Source organism: Hyaena hyaena, unplaced genomic scaffold (assembly GCF_003009895.1).
Source record: "Hyaena hyaena isolate Hyena2069 unplaced genomic scaffold, ASM300989v1 scaffold_257, whole genome shotgun sequence".
In the NCBI taxonomy this organism is placed as follows: Eukaryota; Metazoa; Chordata; class Mammalia; order Carnivora; family Hyaenidae; genus Hyaena; species Hyaena hyaena.
The window spans coordinates 803572-823000 of NW_024080889.1; the positions used below are offsets into that span (position 1 = coordinate 803572).

General features: G+C 38.7%; 1 protein-coding gene across 3 annotated transcripts in view; it reads right to left on the minus strand.

Moving 5' to 3' along the window:
• The window catches only part of ELAVL4 (ELAV like RNA binding protein 4), an 88452-nt gene extending 74098 nt beyond the window's left edge, over window positions 1-14354 (minus strand). For 2 of the 3 annotated variants that reach the window (XM_039245405.1, XM_039245403.1), the window contains exon 1: window positions 13471-13510. In XM_039245405.1, coding sequence (XP_039101336.1) covers window positions 13471-13494 — 24 coding nt within the window. In that variant the 5' untranslated portion in view covers window positions 13495-13510. Of the gene's footprint in view, window positions 1-13470; window positions 13511-14272 lie in introns of those variants that run through there. The other variant, XM_039245404.1, reaches the window with a different exon arrangement.
• Window positions 14355-19429: the final 5075 nt, after the last annotated feature.

The following is a 19429-nucleotide window of genomic DNA, read 5'->3' on the forward strand; positions in this document are numbered from 1 at the left end:
TATCCCAGCATAGCACCTTGAACAACTTGGTAAATATTTGCTGAACTGGGCTAGATTCATTGAGTGACAACTGTATAAGGTAACCCTGCACCAATGGGTAGGAAGGGGCCCGTGGGTGGTAGAAGAAAGATAACAAGGTGAATATCATGGCACCCTTACCCTCAATGAACTTGAACCTCTGATGATGCAAATGAGACACATATGACAATAATATACACAACCTCAAAGCAGAATGCAAGGGGTGCATTCTTTTAGCAGGGGGCTTTGCAGGTGGCAGGTCTGAATCTTACTCTCACTGCACTTTTGCCAGATACTCAGACACCTGAGAGCAGGGGTCTATGCCTCCTTTATGCTAAATCCTCAGAGACCACTAAAGTAAGTACTTAGCAAGCTTTATCAAATGGTTGTATTTAGTCCTCACAACCCAAAGAAGTATAGATTATTTTACAAATGTGGAAACTGAGGCTCACAGAGGTAATGTGACTTGCTCAATGTTATAAGGTTAGTATAGAAAGAATAAAAATAATAATTATTGCTTTTCATTCTAAGGAAGCGGGCTCTCTATTTTCATTCTCTAAATGTTTCTGCCACTGGATTCTCTTTTCATACTAAGATAGAAAAGGTTCTCTCTGCCTGAATGAAACTTGAAGTTCATAATTTGAATTCTTTTTCTAAAAATGTTTATTTTTTTGAGAAAGAGAAAGGGACACAGAGAGAGAGAGAGACAGAGAGAGAATCCCCAGCAGGCTCAGGGTTGTCAGCACAGAGCCTGACATGGGGCTAAATCCCACAACCATGAGATCATGACCTGAGCCAAAATCAATAGTGGGATGTTTAACCGCCTGAGCCACCCAGGCACCCCCATAATTTGAATTCTTAAACTCTGGTTGGCTTTTTCCTGTTGCCAGTTTCAGGAGTTCCAAAGGGCATAGGATGGTCTTAGGACAGATGGATCTACCACATCCCAGGCAAGGATATTCTTCAGCACAAAGGTTCTCCAATGATCTCCCACTCCCTTCCCAATCACCAGGTAAGAATTCAATTTCAATTCAATAAATCCTGAATACTTACTATGTGGCAGGCACTTATCTCAGTATTTCCAAAATTAAATACTTGGTACGGAAGTCTTTGTGGCTGTCCTCTTGTGATTAAATAACATCTCACCCACTTTCATGCACAGGAAAGCCTCAAGAGCAAAGACCAACTCGGGGTCCTGGGTGGCTCAGTCAGTTAAACGTCTGACTTTGGCTCAGGTCATGAACTTGTGGTTCGTGGGTTTGAGCCCTGTATAGAACTCTGTACTGACAGCTCGGAGCCTGGAGCCCGCTTCGGATTCTGTGTCTCCCTCTCTCTCTGGCCCTCCCCTGCTTGTGCTCTGTTTCTCTCTCTGTCTCTCTCTCTCTCTCTCTCAAAAATAAACATTAAAAAAAAAAGAGCAGAGATGAACTGAACCATCAATCTTTGTAAAGAAGTGCTGCCACAGAGTAGGCATCTTAATACATTTTCATGGAACTGAATAAAACTTTTAAATTTTGCTCTAGAATTAGACACACCTGAGTTCAAATCAAATCTGGCCCAATCAGTTACTGGCTGTGTAACCTTAATTTACCTTTCAAAATCTCTGTGAGTTTATCCATAAAATAGGTAAATTAACATTTACCTTTTAAGGTTGTTCTAAGGATTAAAAGGGATTGTGTGTAAGGCACAGTGCCTGACTCCTAGTAAGAGCTCAAGAAATGAAAGCTAATCTCATTATTTCTAGTCTCACATTTAGATCATCTCCACTACTTACTACTATCATTATTATTACTCTGAAGGTTCAGCTACGTGGCATGACCAAGGAATAAGATTTGCTAGTTAATAAATACTTAGATTAAGAGAGAGCCGCAGCATATACCATGCAGATACCGTGAATTTTTGAAGACTTAAGACACAGTTTCCACGTTAGATCTAAAATAATCAGATGCCATCCTTCCTTTAATAATTTGGAAGACACTAGAGATCTTGCATTGCATAACTCTGAAAAATAAAAAAGGTGGATTTTGGTTGTTTGGAGAATGCAGAGCTCACAATCATCTAGAATGGTGTTATTCAAAATTTACTGACCGGAATCCAAGAAAGCAAAAAAGTGAGAAACATATTGAGCACATAGCAACTTCACATCACAACTCAAAACACAGGTAACTGAAGCAAAAGTTTCATGAAATAATACTTACCCTTCCTAAATACTAGCTACTGATGTTTTCTATTTCATTTATTGGTTTTACTTTAAAAAAATTCTGGTCAAGACCCAGTAAAATAATTGGAGGCAAAACTAGAACCTAGTAATTTACTAATACTGCTATTCTGTCTGTGAGGGTGTATCAAGGATACGGTTTAACTGATCCTCCCATCAGATATCAATTCTAATTTACATATTAAGAAACAAGCTCAGCAATATGAGGTGACTTGAACTAAGGTAGGCTACATGACAGACCCAAGACTCACAAGTCTTCCAACTCTGTAGGTCAAGCTCTTTAAAAAAAGTATAACTCATCTCAGTAAACATCTAAATTGAGTACTTACTGTGTGCCCAACATCGAAATAAGAGAGCATTTGACATGATCTCTGCCCACCAGGACTTGCAGATTGCCAGGGAAGACAAGCATGCCTTGGTACATGCACTTGAAAAGTCTGAAGTGGGTATATACTATTCTGGAGGAAATAAGCTTATTCCCAAACTACCACCATCCTCTCTCTGGCCACACATTTTCCCATGATATGAGCACTGGTACCTGCTGGTGAGAGAATGCAGTGTGCTCATCTAATGGCACTTTCTTTACAATCTGAAATAAAGTGGGCATTTTTCCTTCTAGTGCTTTTTGGCACTGGAAGCCTAAAAGCAAGCCTCAATGTGACTTCACCGGTGAGCATCACCATCATCATCATCATCATCATCACGTCACACTCTGACCAGAAGAGTGCTTTAATGCCAATTCTCTCTAAACGACCAATATCTAATACAGAAACCTCTTTAGGATGACTTCAATTTTTGAGAAATCATGACCCAATAACACAAGTCTTCCCTGAAAAACAATTAGGAAACTAATAATCCTATGATCCAAGACATTCCAGAGCTACTGTCTCAAATAAAGTTAAAACCATGTCAGAACACCTTAACCTTCTTATATGATAGCTTTTAACTATTTCTCTAACTTTACCTTTACATATCCTATGCTGCATTTGCACCAGACTACTTATTCCTTAAGTGCCCATCTCCGTGCCTTTACTTATATTCTTCCTTCAACACAGAATTCCCCCTTTCCCTAATTTCTCTGCCTATCCATCTTTCCTGGTTCCACCCAAATGACATTTCCTCCATAAATCCTGCTTCCTTCCTCCAATAACAATGGATGTCTCTTCTTCTGTATATTTTACCTCCTCTGCTGAGACACTCTTCACATTTTGCCTGTCACTGTCCTTACACACCAGATTAGAATACGTTTTAAATACTATGACATTCCAGGAGGCACCTAGAATGTGATTTACATGCACACGACCTACAATTGTATTTGCTAATTCCACCTTGAAAAACTTGATCTAGAAAAGGAATTGCTTTTCTTGTTTTGTTTTTGATATCCCCTAGACAAGTAAACTTTGGCTAAGCTGGATGTATTCCTAAACACTTTGGAGCTAAGACTTCTGATATTCTTAAGCATGTATCATAAGGCAGGCGGCTAAGCTTTATTTTCTATAAAAAGGGGTTAATAACACCTGCTCCAACTACATTAAGGAGATCAACCTGACACCATAGAGTAAAAATTATACAACGTTAAGTGAATATGAGAAATGATCTCCCTAGTCACAGATCCATTACAGTAGAACTGTGCTGGGAATAGCTCAAGTTCTAGAAATACAAACTTGCTCTCTGTTCTTGGAAAATTGACACAATGATAGTTCAGGAAGAGTACTGTTATGATTATAGCAACTGCAAGCCGTGTCTCCAAAATTCACCAACTAGAGACCTGTTTAAGAGTTTTTATTCAAGCTCTTCTAAGCTAAAAATCTTTTCTTCTTGCAGATAACCTTAAGCCACTGGTGTAAAGCAAGAAGGAATTGAGACTCAAGTTCTGGCTTTACATAGGGGTCAATTTTTAAATAATACAAATATTTAGCTAGCCAGGAGATCCTAAGGATATCCACCTGCCCCTTCCCTGTCTAGTCACCTGCTCAAATCATTCACCTGATCATCTCTTGTCGGTCCTTTATTAATAGTTGTGAGATATTTTTCTAGGCTAAACTATACAGAAACATCTTCTATCCTTTTCCATATTCAAGCCCCTTTCTTCCACTGGCATATTTCTGCCCAAACACACACATTGTAAAAATCGACCAAATTCTTCCAGAAAGCTTGCATACCATATACAAGGCTGCTTACAAAATCCTTAGGAGAACTTTGGTGAAGTCTTGAAATAGATACACATGGGAAGAGAAAAATTCTATTGTCTGTTTCACAGGAAAGTGTCTTTTTTTTTTTTTTTTTTTAATAAAAGCATAGGTCCTGCAAAATAGTACTTGGGGAATACAATCAATTTATAATCCTTCCCCTGATTTTAAAGATTAAATTGAAGGAAAGCAAATGACTCCCTTTCATATCCTTCCCATGACCATATAAAGTGGAATCCAAAATCCAGGACATTAAAATAGTGTTCTAAAGGTTATGTTTTCAGTTTAAGTCTCAAACACCTTCAGGTACTACTACTTATATTATTTCTTTGTCCTCACTGGTGACAGCAACAGGTCCCAATTTAAAACAACTTGTTCATTTTATTAAATGTGCCTGTTTATTTCCCCTTTCAGAGCCTTTGGAAAAAGGCACAAAATTAGGCTCAACCTAACACCAGCCTTGACACCCCTACCCTTCCCAAGTGTGTGTGACCAACAGTTACGTCAAGGCCTTTATGGTGACTTTCCTCTTTTCTCTTTCTTTCCTACAAATAGGAGGGTAATAAATTGAGGGCCAGCATTCTGCTCACATCTCCCACACCTCTTCAGTCAGTGCAATTGCTTCTAGAACTGTTTGCACTGCCAAAGCCATCCATCATCCTGCCTCACTAAGCAGGAGAAAGAAAACTGATGGTGAGTTAGAAAAATCTCATTAAGCCACTTTTTGCCTCAACTTCTTCACCACTCCTTGAAAAACAGAACTTCAAAATTCAGTCTGTTGGGGGAAATGAGAAGGACAGAAAGAAAAAGCTGATGTGGTGAAGAGGGAAAACATAGCTCCAAAATAAGTTGGTTTTGGGCCAAAGTCAAATAACTCACAGGTTATAATAATATGTTTTAGGTGATATTGCATTACTGAGCTTAACCTATTTTTCTTTTTTTTGGTTTTTATTGGCTGACTTCTGAATTACCTAACATACTCATGATATAATAATAAAAAAGGAACAGCATCAAGTAAAATTAATTTTATGTTCACCTTTTTTTTTCTTTTAACAACCAAATCCCAAGTTAATTCTAATTCCAAAGGAGACCATGAATGTACCTTACAAAACCCTAGGAGAATGCAGAAAGCTTAATAAAGCCACACAATTCCAGGGAAGAACTGAGGTCTTATCTGTGTTTAAAAATTACTATCACCATCCCCGCCTCCTTCCTTGAGTTCTGGGGAGACGATGGAGACTATGAGGGCAGCATTTAATGTCACTTCTCCCCAGGACATCTGGCATGGGCAGGCTGAAGGAGACCTAACCTCCTCTAAGCAACATTAATATTCAGGTGTATGACTGGTGCCTTCACATAACCGTTTCTCATCTAATCCTCAAAAAACCCTGTGAGTCAGGCATTATCATCTGCATCTTAAAGATGAGGAAACTGAAGCTCAAAAGCTGAAGGACTTCATCCCAGATCACCCTTTTACTAATAGGGAAAGTCAGGATTCTAATCCAAATCCACCTGACTTCAAAGTCCTGCCTTTCCCGGTTTCTTAAGACAAAGAGCAATCTTTCCAGATGGTTGCCTGTACAGGCACACCGTGAAAGTCCTGTAAATCCACAGGCAGACTTGTGGTTCTGTGGCTTCTGAGCTGGCCCTGCCGATAAAGACATGGGGATAGTGGTATCTAGTAGAAACAAATCTAATTTTTCTACATGTGTACAAATCGATGTGATGTGTTTTTAGCCCCATCTGCACACTGGCCCTCTGGGTCCTAATCACAATAACCAGGTTGATTTCAGGATTGGAACCTTTTCTACTACAGAGGCGATTAAAATATAATCAAGCTAGAAAGTTATCCTCCCCCAAAGCCACCTAAAACAGAACAACTCCAAAATAAAACCAATTTACATATTTTAGCCCAAATTAAAATGTAAAAGCTAAGGATTCCCTTTTAATATCCTGAATAATAAATGCACATTTATGTAAAGCTTCCTTTGGGGAATGGTTACTATGAGGACAACTTTCCCAATATTATTCATAAATATCACTTTTGTTTTGGTGTTACAGTAAGAATCTGGACTTGTGGGAATTGTACTGTCTGTACCCAGTGCATCAACAGAGATAATTAATATTGAAGACAAGTACAATATCCAGAATTTTAGATGTGTGGTTGGCTGCATTACAAAAAGTAACATAAGAAAGGATGAGTCAAATCTGGTCAAAATCACACATTACAGGGACTTAGTCGTTTACTCCATTTTAAGTGAGCACTCTCCTAATAAAAGTTTCATTAGTAAAGACTGCAAGTTCTCAGGCTTTCCATGACAGACTTTTAAATGGCACTTAGAGCTAAAGTTTATCATTAAAGCTGTATTTACTACTGCTGGATCTTCAAAGGGGGCACTTGAAAAAAAAAGTTCAATTCACCCTGTTATTTTTCATGTACAAATTAGAAAGGAAAACTCTAAAGATTTAGACTGGCAGCTTAGGAAAACACAAGCTACTTCAGAAGCCATTATTGGCACATCCCAGAGCACACTGGGGGTCATAGCTGTCTATCTATACAAACCCCGCCATGCACACAGACACACAGACACACAGACACACACACACACACACACACACACACACACAGCATGCAGTATCTAGTGTGTGTCACAAAGTTACTCTATGATTTCTGCTCTATGTGCAGACTTACAGTTTGCACAGGGACATGCCAAGGGGGCCACTATCTTCTCAGGTCCTCCCTGGAGGGTGATATGGGGAAAGGTACTCAAAGAGTCATCTCTGTTGGAAGAAAGGCATTCATATTTCTGTAAAATTAACAGGCTCTAACCAAACTCCACAGTAATCGACAGAAAGACAAGTTCCTCCCAATTGTCTAAACTTTACTTTTCCTGAAAGTAAACATCTGCATACATGGAAACTTATAGACAAAAATGTCCAGAAGATCTTTTATTTCTATCTTTTGGAGTCCTGCCAAGGCTCTTACAAACACAAGAAGAAAATCATTTGTAACTTGAATGTTCGAACAGATCTCCTCTCATAACCTGACACAAACCTCATTAGGTAATATCCAACCTTAAAATCCCTCACCCCACCTTTAGCCCCGATCACAGGGACTTAGCCTCTTAGAGGTTTTTCGGTCAGTATCAGAAGAAAAAGAAAACGGTGAAGCTGAATTCCACCTTCCAAAGAAATACACATAGTAAGTCCTCAACAAATACATCTTCATTTGACAACAAATGATAGCTAGCCTCTACTAAGAACAAAATTGGCAAAACAAATTCAAAGGCTAGTTGCTACAAAACAGTAGATGACAGAAGGTAGCTGATTCATAGAACAAGCACAAGTGGATTCAATGCCACAAAGTGCAGAGAGGAGGAAACCTCCACGCTGTAGTGTGTTTCTCAGAATTCGCCATCTTGGCTAGGATGGTTTCTCTGCTTCCCAGCATCCTGAAAATAGAAACTAAACTTCTTATAGAAAAAATATTTATAAATTACATTTTATAGCTTTAACATGAATACTTTAAAAATTAAACTTGAGTTTAAATGTTATTTTTTCAAACCAAGAGTCCAAGATAAGTTATTTATACGAGAGGCCTATGACTTCTAATCTTTTTCCATTAAAAAAAAATCACATATGCTAGTTTTGCACTTTACTTTTTTTGGTTAAAAATAAGGCTTTCCAAAAACAACAATAACAAAAAACAAAACCCAAGCACAACAATTACATTGACCTTATTTCTTCAATATTTTCACTGCCTCCTCAACAAAAATTATTTAAAGATTCCTTTATGATATTCAGCATTTCATGATCTTTATAAAGAAAGATCTATATTGAGGGGAAATATCTCTGGTATTAAATACAATGAGGAACTAAATAACGATCTCCCCCAAAGCAAAAGTGGTCAGTCCCAAAATGGACAAGTAAAAGGCAAAAGCTTGGGGGTGTAGCGCGGGTAGAGAGAGAGAGAAAAGAGATAAAGAGTGGGGGGGGGGGTAGAGGAGCTACCAGCATATTAGGACTCTGACACTGCATAATTTATTTCTTAATGAATGTACAAGGAACAGCATAAATATGACCATTAAGCAGAGTGAACATCCAAAGCAAGCTAGCTGGCTGATTGCTTTCTTATTTTTTATTCTTTTGTAACAATTCCATTTCCAAAGTGCTTGATTCCTAACACTGATGCTCCAAAGCTATTGTGAGCACACTGCCTGAATATTTAATGAAGTAAACAACAAACAAAATGGCTCATCTTTGGTGCCCTGAGCTAGCATCCCAAACTGGATATAATTAAAGGTGTGAACAAGCAAGCAAGGAAGTAATGAACCTGCAAACTCAAGGTTCTGAGAAATTATCGGGCATCCCGCACTGCACCAGTTCAAATTTATCACTCATTATCTCTTATATCGGCAAGTGCAGATCCACATGTTGGTACCCCTCTCCACTCTTGTCCTCCAGCCTTTTTTTTTTTCTTTCTTTCCATTTCTAGATGAGTAATTTATGACAATTACTGGTTGTGACAATTCCCACCCACCCATAGATCACTGTTCTTTTTACCTTTAAAAAGCCGCTGACCTATAATGGCCCTCTATACTTAAAATACACTGAGATTTAAAAAATAAAAGGATGTTTCCAAGGCACACACATAACACACACAAACTCACAAAACAATGCACAAACTGCTAACACAGCCACCCTACCTCCTACTTGTTTTTACCAATAGTTAAAGATAAGGTTCAAATGTTCCCAAAGAAAAAAACAACTCTCTTTCCACAGACATACATTTTAATTTGAACCCAACCCCTTGACTGAAAGAGCAGCTTCTATCTCACAAATACTGTTAGGGATCTGCACATTTATAGTTTCTCAAGTGGCAACTAAAGAAAGGTATTTGATTACTAATGGAAGTCTGCAGGGTCTGGATATTATCTTTTTTGATTGAGTTTTGTATTTTTTCTAATAAGAAAACTCTTGGGAGTCTGTGAGGAGAAGCCACTTCCTATGGGAAGCCAGCCCAGTTTGGTTTTCTTTCCATTTTTAGATGCACATATACTTGCAAGTATGTATACACATTTGGTAATACCAAATAAGGAAAACCTAAGACAGGTGCAGGATTCCAGAAACACACATGCTTATACAGAGACACACACACACATACACACACACAGGGTCTCTCTCTGTCACATACACATAATTTCCACATATCTATCAAAGCATGGAAGAATGAACAGTTGGCAATAAAAGGTTGACTTCACTTTCAAAAGGAGAATTGGCCAATTCTGTGCAACATGATCCATCTTCTGGAAGGTAGTAAGATAAAAGCTTGAGAATGTTTATGTCCCTTCATGCCCCCCAAAATCCCAATGACATTGGGGAAAAATACTGCATTGCAGCATTTGCCAGCGCACACTCATGTGTCTAGCATCTGCTGGCCAGCTCACCAACAAATGTATATATTAAGTGCCCAGGCATATAAATTAAGTGCCTGGTGGCCACAGATCATTGCAACTGATGAAGAAATTTGTCAAGGCCAAAGTACTTCTGTTCACATACAATGACCTCTATCAAGACCGCCATTCCTTATTTGCGGTACATACAATTTGTTTCGTTTTCTTTTTTCTTTTTTAAATTAAAATAAGGCATTAAGATGCCACGGGCTAATTGAAGCAGCGTATATCATCATGGAAGGAATAGTATTTGGTCTACATATAGGAAAAGATTACACCCATAATAAGGAAATAAGTGTAAAGGGAAGAAATCAAACCAAAGAAAGGATTGGCCTGAGGAAACCCTTTCATTGTTCGTGGTAATTCCTGAGAAAAACACCTTGAATCACCCACAAATTCTTTTAGAGATCCTGAACACACACACAAAGCACTATTCAGGCAATGATTTCTAGATTTGAAATGTCAAATAGATGATCCCAAACAGAAATGCTAAGTTTAGAATACCTGAAGTCTACCATATCTCAAACCCTTTTTCAAGACTGAGTTAAGAACTAAAATGCAAACACGTAGCTCATTTTCTTTCTCTTTCTTTAAAAAAATATTCTATTGTTATTAGCTCATAACAATCTGGCCTTCCTCTCATAACGAAATCCTTGAATGTTCAAAGGACCAAGGAAGGGCAATCAGGAGAGAAAAAAGTTTTAAGGCTTTGGAAAACTATCACACAGAAGCAAGCTCATCTATATCTGGCCAGGAGGATGACTTGCATGAATGGCAATTAGAAATGAATGGGACTGAGGTTACAAAAATGAGTGCTTAAGTTGTTTGTTAGGCTTTTTTTTCTCAGATATTAAAATTATCTTATAAGTCAATGATTCTCGAAGCAGTTTCTCAGCTTTTTTCCTATCTACATTCATTTTATCCTTTAAAAAATTTAAATTTTTTATCATTTAAATGATTTGGCCAATATGTTACAATATGTTACTCTGACCATTAAAACTGGGACGTAGTCAGGGGTGTTTTGCAGAAATATTTCCGATCAGATGTTCATTTCTTAATAAATGCACTCTCAGCCTTGTGCTTCCATAAAGGCACACCTCCTCATGCAGGTAGTAGGCATTAATGTTTTTAAGACAAAGAAGCAAGACAGGTCAGCAGTAGAACCACGTGTCTTTTTTACAACCCAAGACAAGGTGCTAGTTCTCATGGAAATGGTTTTGCCCTAACTAAAACATGCTAGAAATTTTTTAGAAAAAAGTATGTTAGAGATAATTAAAAAAACTATTTTAATTTTTAAGAGAGACATATGTTTAAGTACCCAAGATATGAGAGCAAAGGTTTAACTATATACGACATATGACCAAAAAAAGTTTATTTATTTTTACTTCAAGAGTCAAAACAAATTTTTAAAAATCCCCCAATTAGAAAACAAAACAAAAAGAAGCCTCTTACAAGGTAAAAAAGAATGGGGAGGGTGTGAGTGCAGAAAACTGCAATGGAGAGAGTAAAAATTAAGGGCACTTTCAGTAAAGCCAATTATATTTACAAACCTTTTAACATATTTCAGTATTTTTTAATCTCTCTTTTTTGGGCTTAATATTAGCTACCTGATCTTGTACCTAATTTGGAAGACACCAAAACAGATCATTGTTTTCATGCAACCTCCTGTTAGCCTAAGCACTATACCTTTCTGTCCTTCTAGTACCCACCATCATGAGAAAAAGAGACTACTAGTAAAGCATACTCAGAGAAAAAGGGAGAGATGCCTGTCACCCAGCGCACGCATGGGTCCTAGACGTTCAGAGACACTAAAAAAAAATCAGCTTTTCACTCAGTTTATGCCAAGACCAGACCCAGGACCAAATGCACTGCAGCGGCTGCAAGGGTACACCTGATGGACCTTGTGGCTGGAGGTATGGAGAGGTAAACGAAGCAAGAGGCTAGAATGCATCTTTTCACTGATTATTTTCAAAAGTAATTTCTACTCGGGATATAAAATGAGAGATACAATGAACTCCCTGGAATTGTAGTATCAACATCTGATTTAGTAAAAAAAAAACAAAAAACCCACCAATATCAGCTAGCACGAAATCATTGCTTTAGGGTAAATCTATCCTACCTATATTTCTCTTATGGATATTTGCTGGAAATTTCTAAGAAATCATTTGCAGAATCTATCAGCTGTGGGAGTTCACTATTATGCTTCCGTCAACTTCATTCAATATAATTTACATTTTTTTCAAATGGCCTCACAGGATTCCTTGCGATTTTTCGCACGTACAATTTCACAGCAGGGAAAAGGGGGAAAGAGAGAGAGAGGAAAAAAAAAAAGCAAGATTCCCTTCCCTCCCTTCCCCCCTCTTCTTCTCTCTCCCTCTCTCTCTCTCTGTTTTTTAAACCAAAAAAAAAAAAAAAAAAAGAAAGAAAGAAAGAAAAAAAACCAGGAGAGACAGAACAGATGCTTAAAAATAGATTTCTAAAAATCACTGTAAACCAGAGTTAGAAATGTAATTAACACCTATTTATAAAGAATAATTAAAGTTGGGCCGGCCACAAAGAACAGCAAAGATAATCGAGGTCCTGTCCTCCCCCCTTTTTTACACTGTTTGCAGTGTGTTCTCATGATAGCCACCTGCTCCCTACTCGGCTTTTCCTCTGTTCGTTTCCCCGGCAACCTTTCATTGGGTTTTCCTCCCAGCTATCGCTTTCAGTTGGGCTGCTCGGTCTAATCTTATTTGTTTTACACCCATCAAAACAAGCAGCCAGACAAAGGCAATCCTCTAAGAATGGGAAAAAGACCACAGCTTTGTTATAACATCTATGCAGAGCGAAAAGTCCTCCCCAGGCTTTCCTAGCAAAAATAAGTGAGATGGGTATGAATTTACAGCCTCCCCACATACCCGGCTTTGAAACCCTGTGAAAGCTATTCCTGGTGAAATTCAAAGTCAAAGTGGGCACTCGTGGCATCTGATTGTGCCATTTTGTGCCATACTTCAGGGTCAACATCAGGCGACAGGAGCGACACTCAAGGAGTTTCCCTGCTTCTTTTTTTTCCGAAAAAGATGATGCTAAAAATAGATTTACTACTTTGGCAGAAAGGTTTTCTACTTCCCTTTCCACATCCGAAAGTCCTGCTTTACAATTGCATCTGCTGGTACTGAACCTCACCTCCTCCACCCCTCATACCAAGCCTTCCCCATCACTCCTAGGAAGAGACTGAAAAAGAAATGTGCCTTTAACTTTAACAGTCATGTAATTCTGCTGAAAGCTCACAGAGGCGGTGGACACGCCAGCCAACAGCTACGGTGACATTGTGATTGTCAAAAAAGACACCAACCTCGCTTGGCTAAATGTGTGTTCGATGGAAGAGACAGTGTGTGTGCCTTGTGTGCATGCAGTGCCATTACACTTGGAGATGGATTCTGGGTTTCAGAAAAGAGAAATACTAATAAACACACACACACAGACACACACACGATCTGCACAGTGATTTACGATGCACAGTCCATCATCCTTACACACACACACACACACACACACACACACACACGGCTGGAATCTCCAAGCTGCCTTCCTCTGAATTTTCACTTACCATCTTCAAGCCATTCCACTCCATCTGTGATCAGAAGAAGATGGACCCTCACACAGTGTGTCAAAAGCGGAAAGGAACGTTATGTAAAAGCTGACATTCCTTCTTACAGAGCTGCTGCCCAGAGAAGGAAGCAACAACTCAACACGCCAGGCACCGCTACACATACAAGCCGCCTCCTCTTTTTTATGAGGTCATGACAGGAAACTCTTTGAAATACAAGATGCAGCATTTACTGAAGCCCAAATAAATCACTCTCTTTGCCGTTTTGACTGCGCAGTCCCCCGAAACACAACTGCCCATCTCAACGTTCAGTATCCAGGAACTGCCTCTCGAGCTTTAAATTTCCAGCACGGAAATGGAGATTCCTAACCCGGCTGCATCCACCTCCAGCTCCACAAAACCCAGGCAAACAGACAAACCCCCTCGCCCTTACAAAAACAAAACAAAACAAAACAAAAAAACAAAAAACCCAAAACCCTTTTTGCCAATATGGTCTCATGTAATATAACCTCTTTCAAAAAAACCCAGCAATTATCTCAGCCCACGTCCCCTCTACATCACCCCCATCCTTTATGTTGAAGGGAAAATTGACAATGACCTGTTAAAAATGACAATCTATTTCCCCACTGCTTTTCAATAAAAGGACCTACCGGCGCTCTCTACACAAAAGAGATAGTAAATGTTGGAACCCAACAGCAGCAGAGAACTAAACTCTTGTGCAAGCATAAGACTGGTCAAGGTGTAGATGCTTTTCTTCCCTCCAGCAACACAAACAACAGATTATAAATCTAGTCATACCTACCATAACCATTCTTATTGGCAAATATTGGGTCTCGCAGAGCTTCGACTCTTCTCTTAAAATTTGTAAAGGTTTCAGAATATATTTTTTAAATGACTACTATTGTTATATATATTTAAAGATCCACAAAACACAGTGTGGATGATTGTAAAGTAAATCAATTATTTGGGGGGAGGGGATGGGGGAAAGAAAGAAAAAAAAAAGAAAGAAAAGGAGCAGTGAGCTGAAACCCCCGATTCTAGGATGTAGATAAGAACAACTGAACAGAGCCTTGCTGAAATTGGCTCGAAGCTTCCCCTTTTTACATCCATTTATGGGACCATCTGTCAGCCGAAGCCAGGATCTGATTGGCTGGGGAAAGGAAGGGAGGCGTTGCAACATCAGGTGCTATTTAAATTAGCTACTGCCAGATTGACGATGTTAATGATTTGGTGACCTCTACAACAACAGAGACCAGATTTCTGAACTGCTTCTTGTGTCTGGTAATTAAGGCCAGGCAGAAGCAACAACAGCCATACTTGTATTTTTACCTTTTCCCTCCTCCCAGCTCAAAAGTACTGTAACAACTGCAGGTCACCGGCCGCTTGCAAACCTTAACAGTGGGAGTGTCCTCCCTCTCCCCTATCCTGAGGGCTGCACCACCAAACCCCTTTGACAGAGGGCTTTTCCAGGATGGAATATTTTCATCCACCTTATCTTTCTGGACAGTTGCTTTCTAGCGAAATGCATATTTAATGATCTGCCTCTAGGCTTAAAGATACAACAAAAGAACTTTAATGTGCTAATACATCCACGTTTTAACTTTATTATTTCCTAATATTGCTGATTTTCAGTAAGTAACGCTCCTTCTGCAGCTAACATGGCCAGTGTTTCAACAGAAGGCAAGTTTGCCATGGTGCTTGTTTCGCAAACTAGGTTCATACAAGCTTGCTTCAGAAAACTACTTCCTAATAAACAAAAAAAGAAAAAAAGCTCGGGGTGGGGGGAAGGGGGGCAGCTGTCAGCCTCTACCTTTCTGCCTTCTGTCTGAGCTTTTCAAAATAGAGAATGATGAATGATTTATTTAAATGAATTTTATTTCTCAACTTGGATAGGGGCATGATCTGAATTCTTAAAAATCCACTAAAACACATCCTCTCTGCTTTCCCTACTGTTATAGAGAATGGTAAAGCATGCTTTTGACAACAGCATCATTTCATAACCGGTGCAGAGGGCTCATCTTGCTTAACTGAACATGTGATTTTGCTTCTCTCCTTCAAAAGATGTCTTTTTTCTTTGGCCTCTTAAAAGACTTGCAAAGAGATATTTAGCAAGTGTGTGGTGATGTATACAGTCTGTCTGCCTGTGTTATATATGTCATACCCTCTGTGACACCAGTCTTCAGTAGGATACTAATTTGTTCTGGTTTGAGTTTTAAAGTTGCTTACCTGAGGAGTTTCTGCTTTACTTCTATCCAAAAGGCTAACTTACTGCTATTTATTTAATTCACAATTTACTCAGTTTGTTCTTCAATGAACACATAGAGGTAATGAGTATTACTAAGGAAATAATTCAACATAATTTTAAATCTTTGGCTGTGGTTGACAGAGAGATGGGACTATACAGAATAGAAATATAGGCCGAAAATCATACTACACTCTGGGCTTCAAAATCCAAGAACAGACGGGCCCATGAAAAATTGTTAGAAAAGAAAATGACCTTTACATTAAAAAAAATTAAAACCATTCTCTCCCAGCTACTATTTCATGAACACACACACACACACATACACACACATAACTATATATATTGACACTTTAAAAAAATACAGATATACCACAAAACAATATGTGTTGGGTACACTCTATGATACATTCAGCTGTTCGAAATAAAAATACATGAAGTAGAAAAGCAGAAATGTTAACACCGTAACAATAGTTATGGTGGAACAATACTGGGTTAAGTAAACTTTTAAAATAATTTCTCTAGCAAATATACAGTCCTACGAGTCACAATAGTACTACAGTATCTGTTGAACTGTGTTCTAGGGATGAATTCATAGGTTAAGTAAGTGTTCTAAAGAGCTCAACATACAGACACAGGGCAGGTACAGGTGCCCCAAATCAACAACAGAAACTCTGAATGCAATCCTACCAATATCAAAATATTGTGAAAAGAAAACGGTGAACACAATGCTGACAAACACACAAATGAAAACAGCTTGCTCCAGAACAAAATATTTACTTTGTATCTCTCTGGAGGTTATAAAAGTCAGAATGTTTTAAAACCTTTCTCTCCCTTCCATATTAATCTCCGCACACTCAGTGAGCCATCAATCAACAGTAGGTATATCAAAAGATGTTCTGGCCACTTTTCTGAAACAGGAACTGTATATTACAGTATAAATGATTAGCTGGTTTTGCTAGGCTAAAAAATCCATGCACTTTGTATATTGATTACTTCTCCAAAAAACCTCCACTTTAAAGTCTTTCAACGGAATCCTCAAACAAATGCACAAATGTCCTCAGAGGCCTTTTCTCTAAAGACAAAGGCAGAATCCTATTGTTGGGAAAAGTCAACCTTATTATTGCATTTCCAATAGTACCATTCATCTTTCAGAGTGAGGGGCTGACCGCTCCATCAGTGGTGTGACATTTGTAAAGCAACAGATTCTCAATATATTATCTCAAGAATCAGGCAGGCGAGTCTCCCAGTCATGCATGATTTTTTTTTCTGCCACAATCCTCCACCACCACAGAAAGAAACTTGTCTCACTCAGGCAGCTAAGGCAACCTAAAAATGATATCCCAGAGCTGTGGGGCTGCCAGCGCCGCTGTATCCCTCTTACCATAAATGAGCAGTTTCTTGACTCATTAATAACAATTTCCCTTAAAAGAAGTAATCTCATATCAGACAGCCCCTTGCCACCATGCACACATCCCAAAGGTTGCAGATATGTCAGCATCAGTCGCCGGCAGCCAGCTTTCCCACACAGAGTCCAGATGGACTGTACCAGAAGCCAATTCAGCGTTAATAACTACCTACTCCGCGCAGTGGAGAAGCCTTACGTGGCACAATGGGCTAGGAAACAGCAGCCGGCTGAAACTGAAAATAAAAAAGACAAACCAAATTCTCCAAAAGCACCAAAAGGAAGGAACAGAAAGGGAAGCGTGAATTGTATTCCTTGACTTCCATGAGAAGAACAAAAAAAGAAAAAAGAAAAAAGAGAAAAAAAAAAGACTCCTTCATAAACATAGGGGAAAAAATGAAGAGGGGTGTGGGGGGGGGGAAACAGATGCTGCCCAGAAAAAAAGTGACAAAATATTACCTCATTATTTAACAAAGCAGCATTAAGCGTCCTGCTGATTTCAAACATCTTGCCACAGATTTTGTTTTAAGAGAAACAGATAGAATCCTTTGCAAAGCACTCCGTCTGCAAAGGGTTCTTCAATTTTCTTGCGCGCCACAGAACAGTCAATATATTATTTCCCTAGAGTTCGCACATTAAAACCTCTAGTCAGTGAGCTGAATTTTCTCCTTATCTCACACACAGTAGATTCCTGTTATATGTACTGCTCTCTTTGCAAGAGCAGCCTGCCCCAAACATGGCTGGTGTTTAAACTACTCTTTAAAGTAACAGTTCACTGTATAACCACCAGGTGGGTAGAGTGCACAGATTCAAATGAACCATCTTAAAGGACTGTGGTGTTCCTCCCCGCCCCCCTTTTAGGTGTACAGTGTGACATTATAGGCATCGTGTCTTGTATCTCTCTGTATCTTATCAAAATAAATAAATAAAATTCCTTCTCCTTACTTATAGGGAGGAAACAAAACAAAACACCATCACCAATTCTAATAAGAACTGTGAAGAATGAAACACAAACATGCTTTGTCTCATTCAGCAAAGGATGAATAAGGAAAATCCAATCAACACAGAGCAGGGCGGTGGGGGAGGGACCAAAAACTCCATGGAAATATTCTCCTTTAGCAAAAAGAGAAAAATATTGACTCGCTTGATAAAAACTCCATTCAAAAGTGAGCATATGGATGAAGCACATACAAGATGCAGGAGAGTTTAAGGGTGCAACTTTTCTTCTGAGTAAAGCATGAGGTTATTTGATAGAGTCTTTCATGATAGGAAATAACCAAAAGCTTAAACATAAAGGCACTGGAAAACAAAAACAAAAACAAATTCTTAAGCATCCCTTTTAAAAATACAATTATATCAATAGCTATAAATGACCACAAGAGAAAGTAATTCTCTCTCTCTTCAGTCCTGTTCTTTTTGCCTAAGATCCACCTCAAGGTGGAACGTTTCTGTGCTATGTTATTTGGGATATATAGCAAACTTGGTGTCTCCTTTGTACAATTCTATTCCAATTAATTTGCTCCTCTGCCAGGAATAAATAGAATGTCCCAAGCTGAAAGCCCCAAGTGATGGAGGGTGGATGTTCAAAGATAAAGAACCACCTGGACAAAAATAAATCTCATCACTTATAATGTTATATGGCCTGATATTAAGGAGGATATCATCACAGAGCGTGCATGCACTATTTTATGTTCTCTCGTATCTAAAAGAGAAACCAACACACACGGATACCTGGAATTTTGTTTTCTTGGCTGGACAAAATTAATGCCCTGGAACTTCCATATCCTCTTGCAAACACAGATGTCGGTACTAGTATTTTTCCAGCCCATCCAGGCAATATTTAGCCACACACAACAGTGGCTGTCTCCTTCATCTTTAAGTCTAGGCTGCCTCACTTAATACCATTTAACCCCCTCGCATATATTAAGTTTCAAGTGACAATTTTTAACTGGGGAATGAGAAGGAGTTGCTCTCATCAAATTCTGGTTGTATGAAATAAGCTAATTTGTACACTCACCATATGTCTTAAACACTAATTAAAAAATGTCACTTTCTTCAAACATTAAAATGTAATCAGCCTAGTAAATAAAATATTCCCAAGTTTTCTTGCCTTGGTGATAATTTAAAGACTGTTTATCTCAGGGTAACCTCTCTATTTTGATTACCAAGAAAGGCTTTTGATTTGAAAAGGGAAAAAAGGAGATATTAGGGGCTTGAGGAGTGAGAAGAGAAAAACCACAACTGTATGTAGCTGCACAAAGGAAAATAAGATGAAGCAGGGCTTTAAGGACCATAGTCTTGTTACCCTAAGG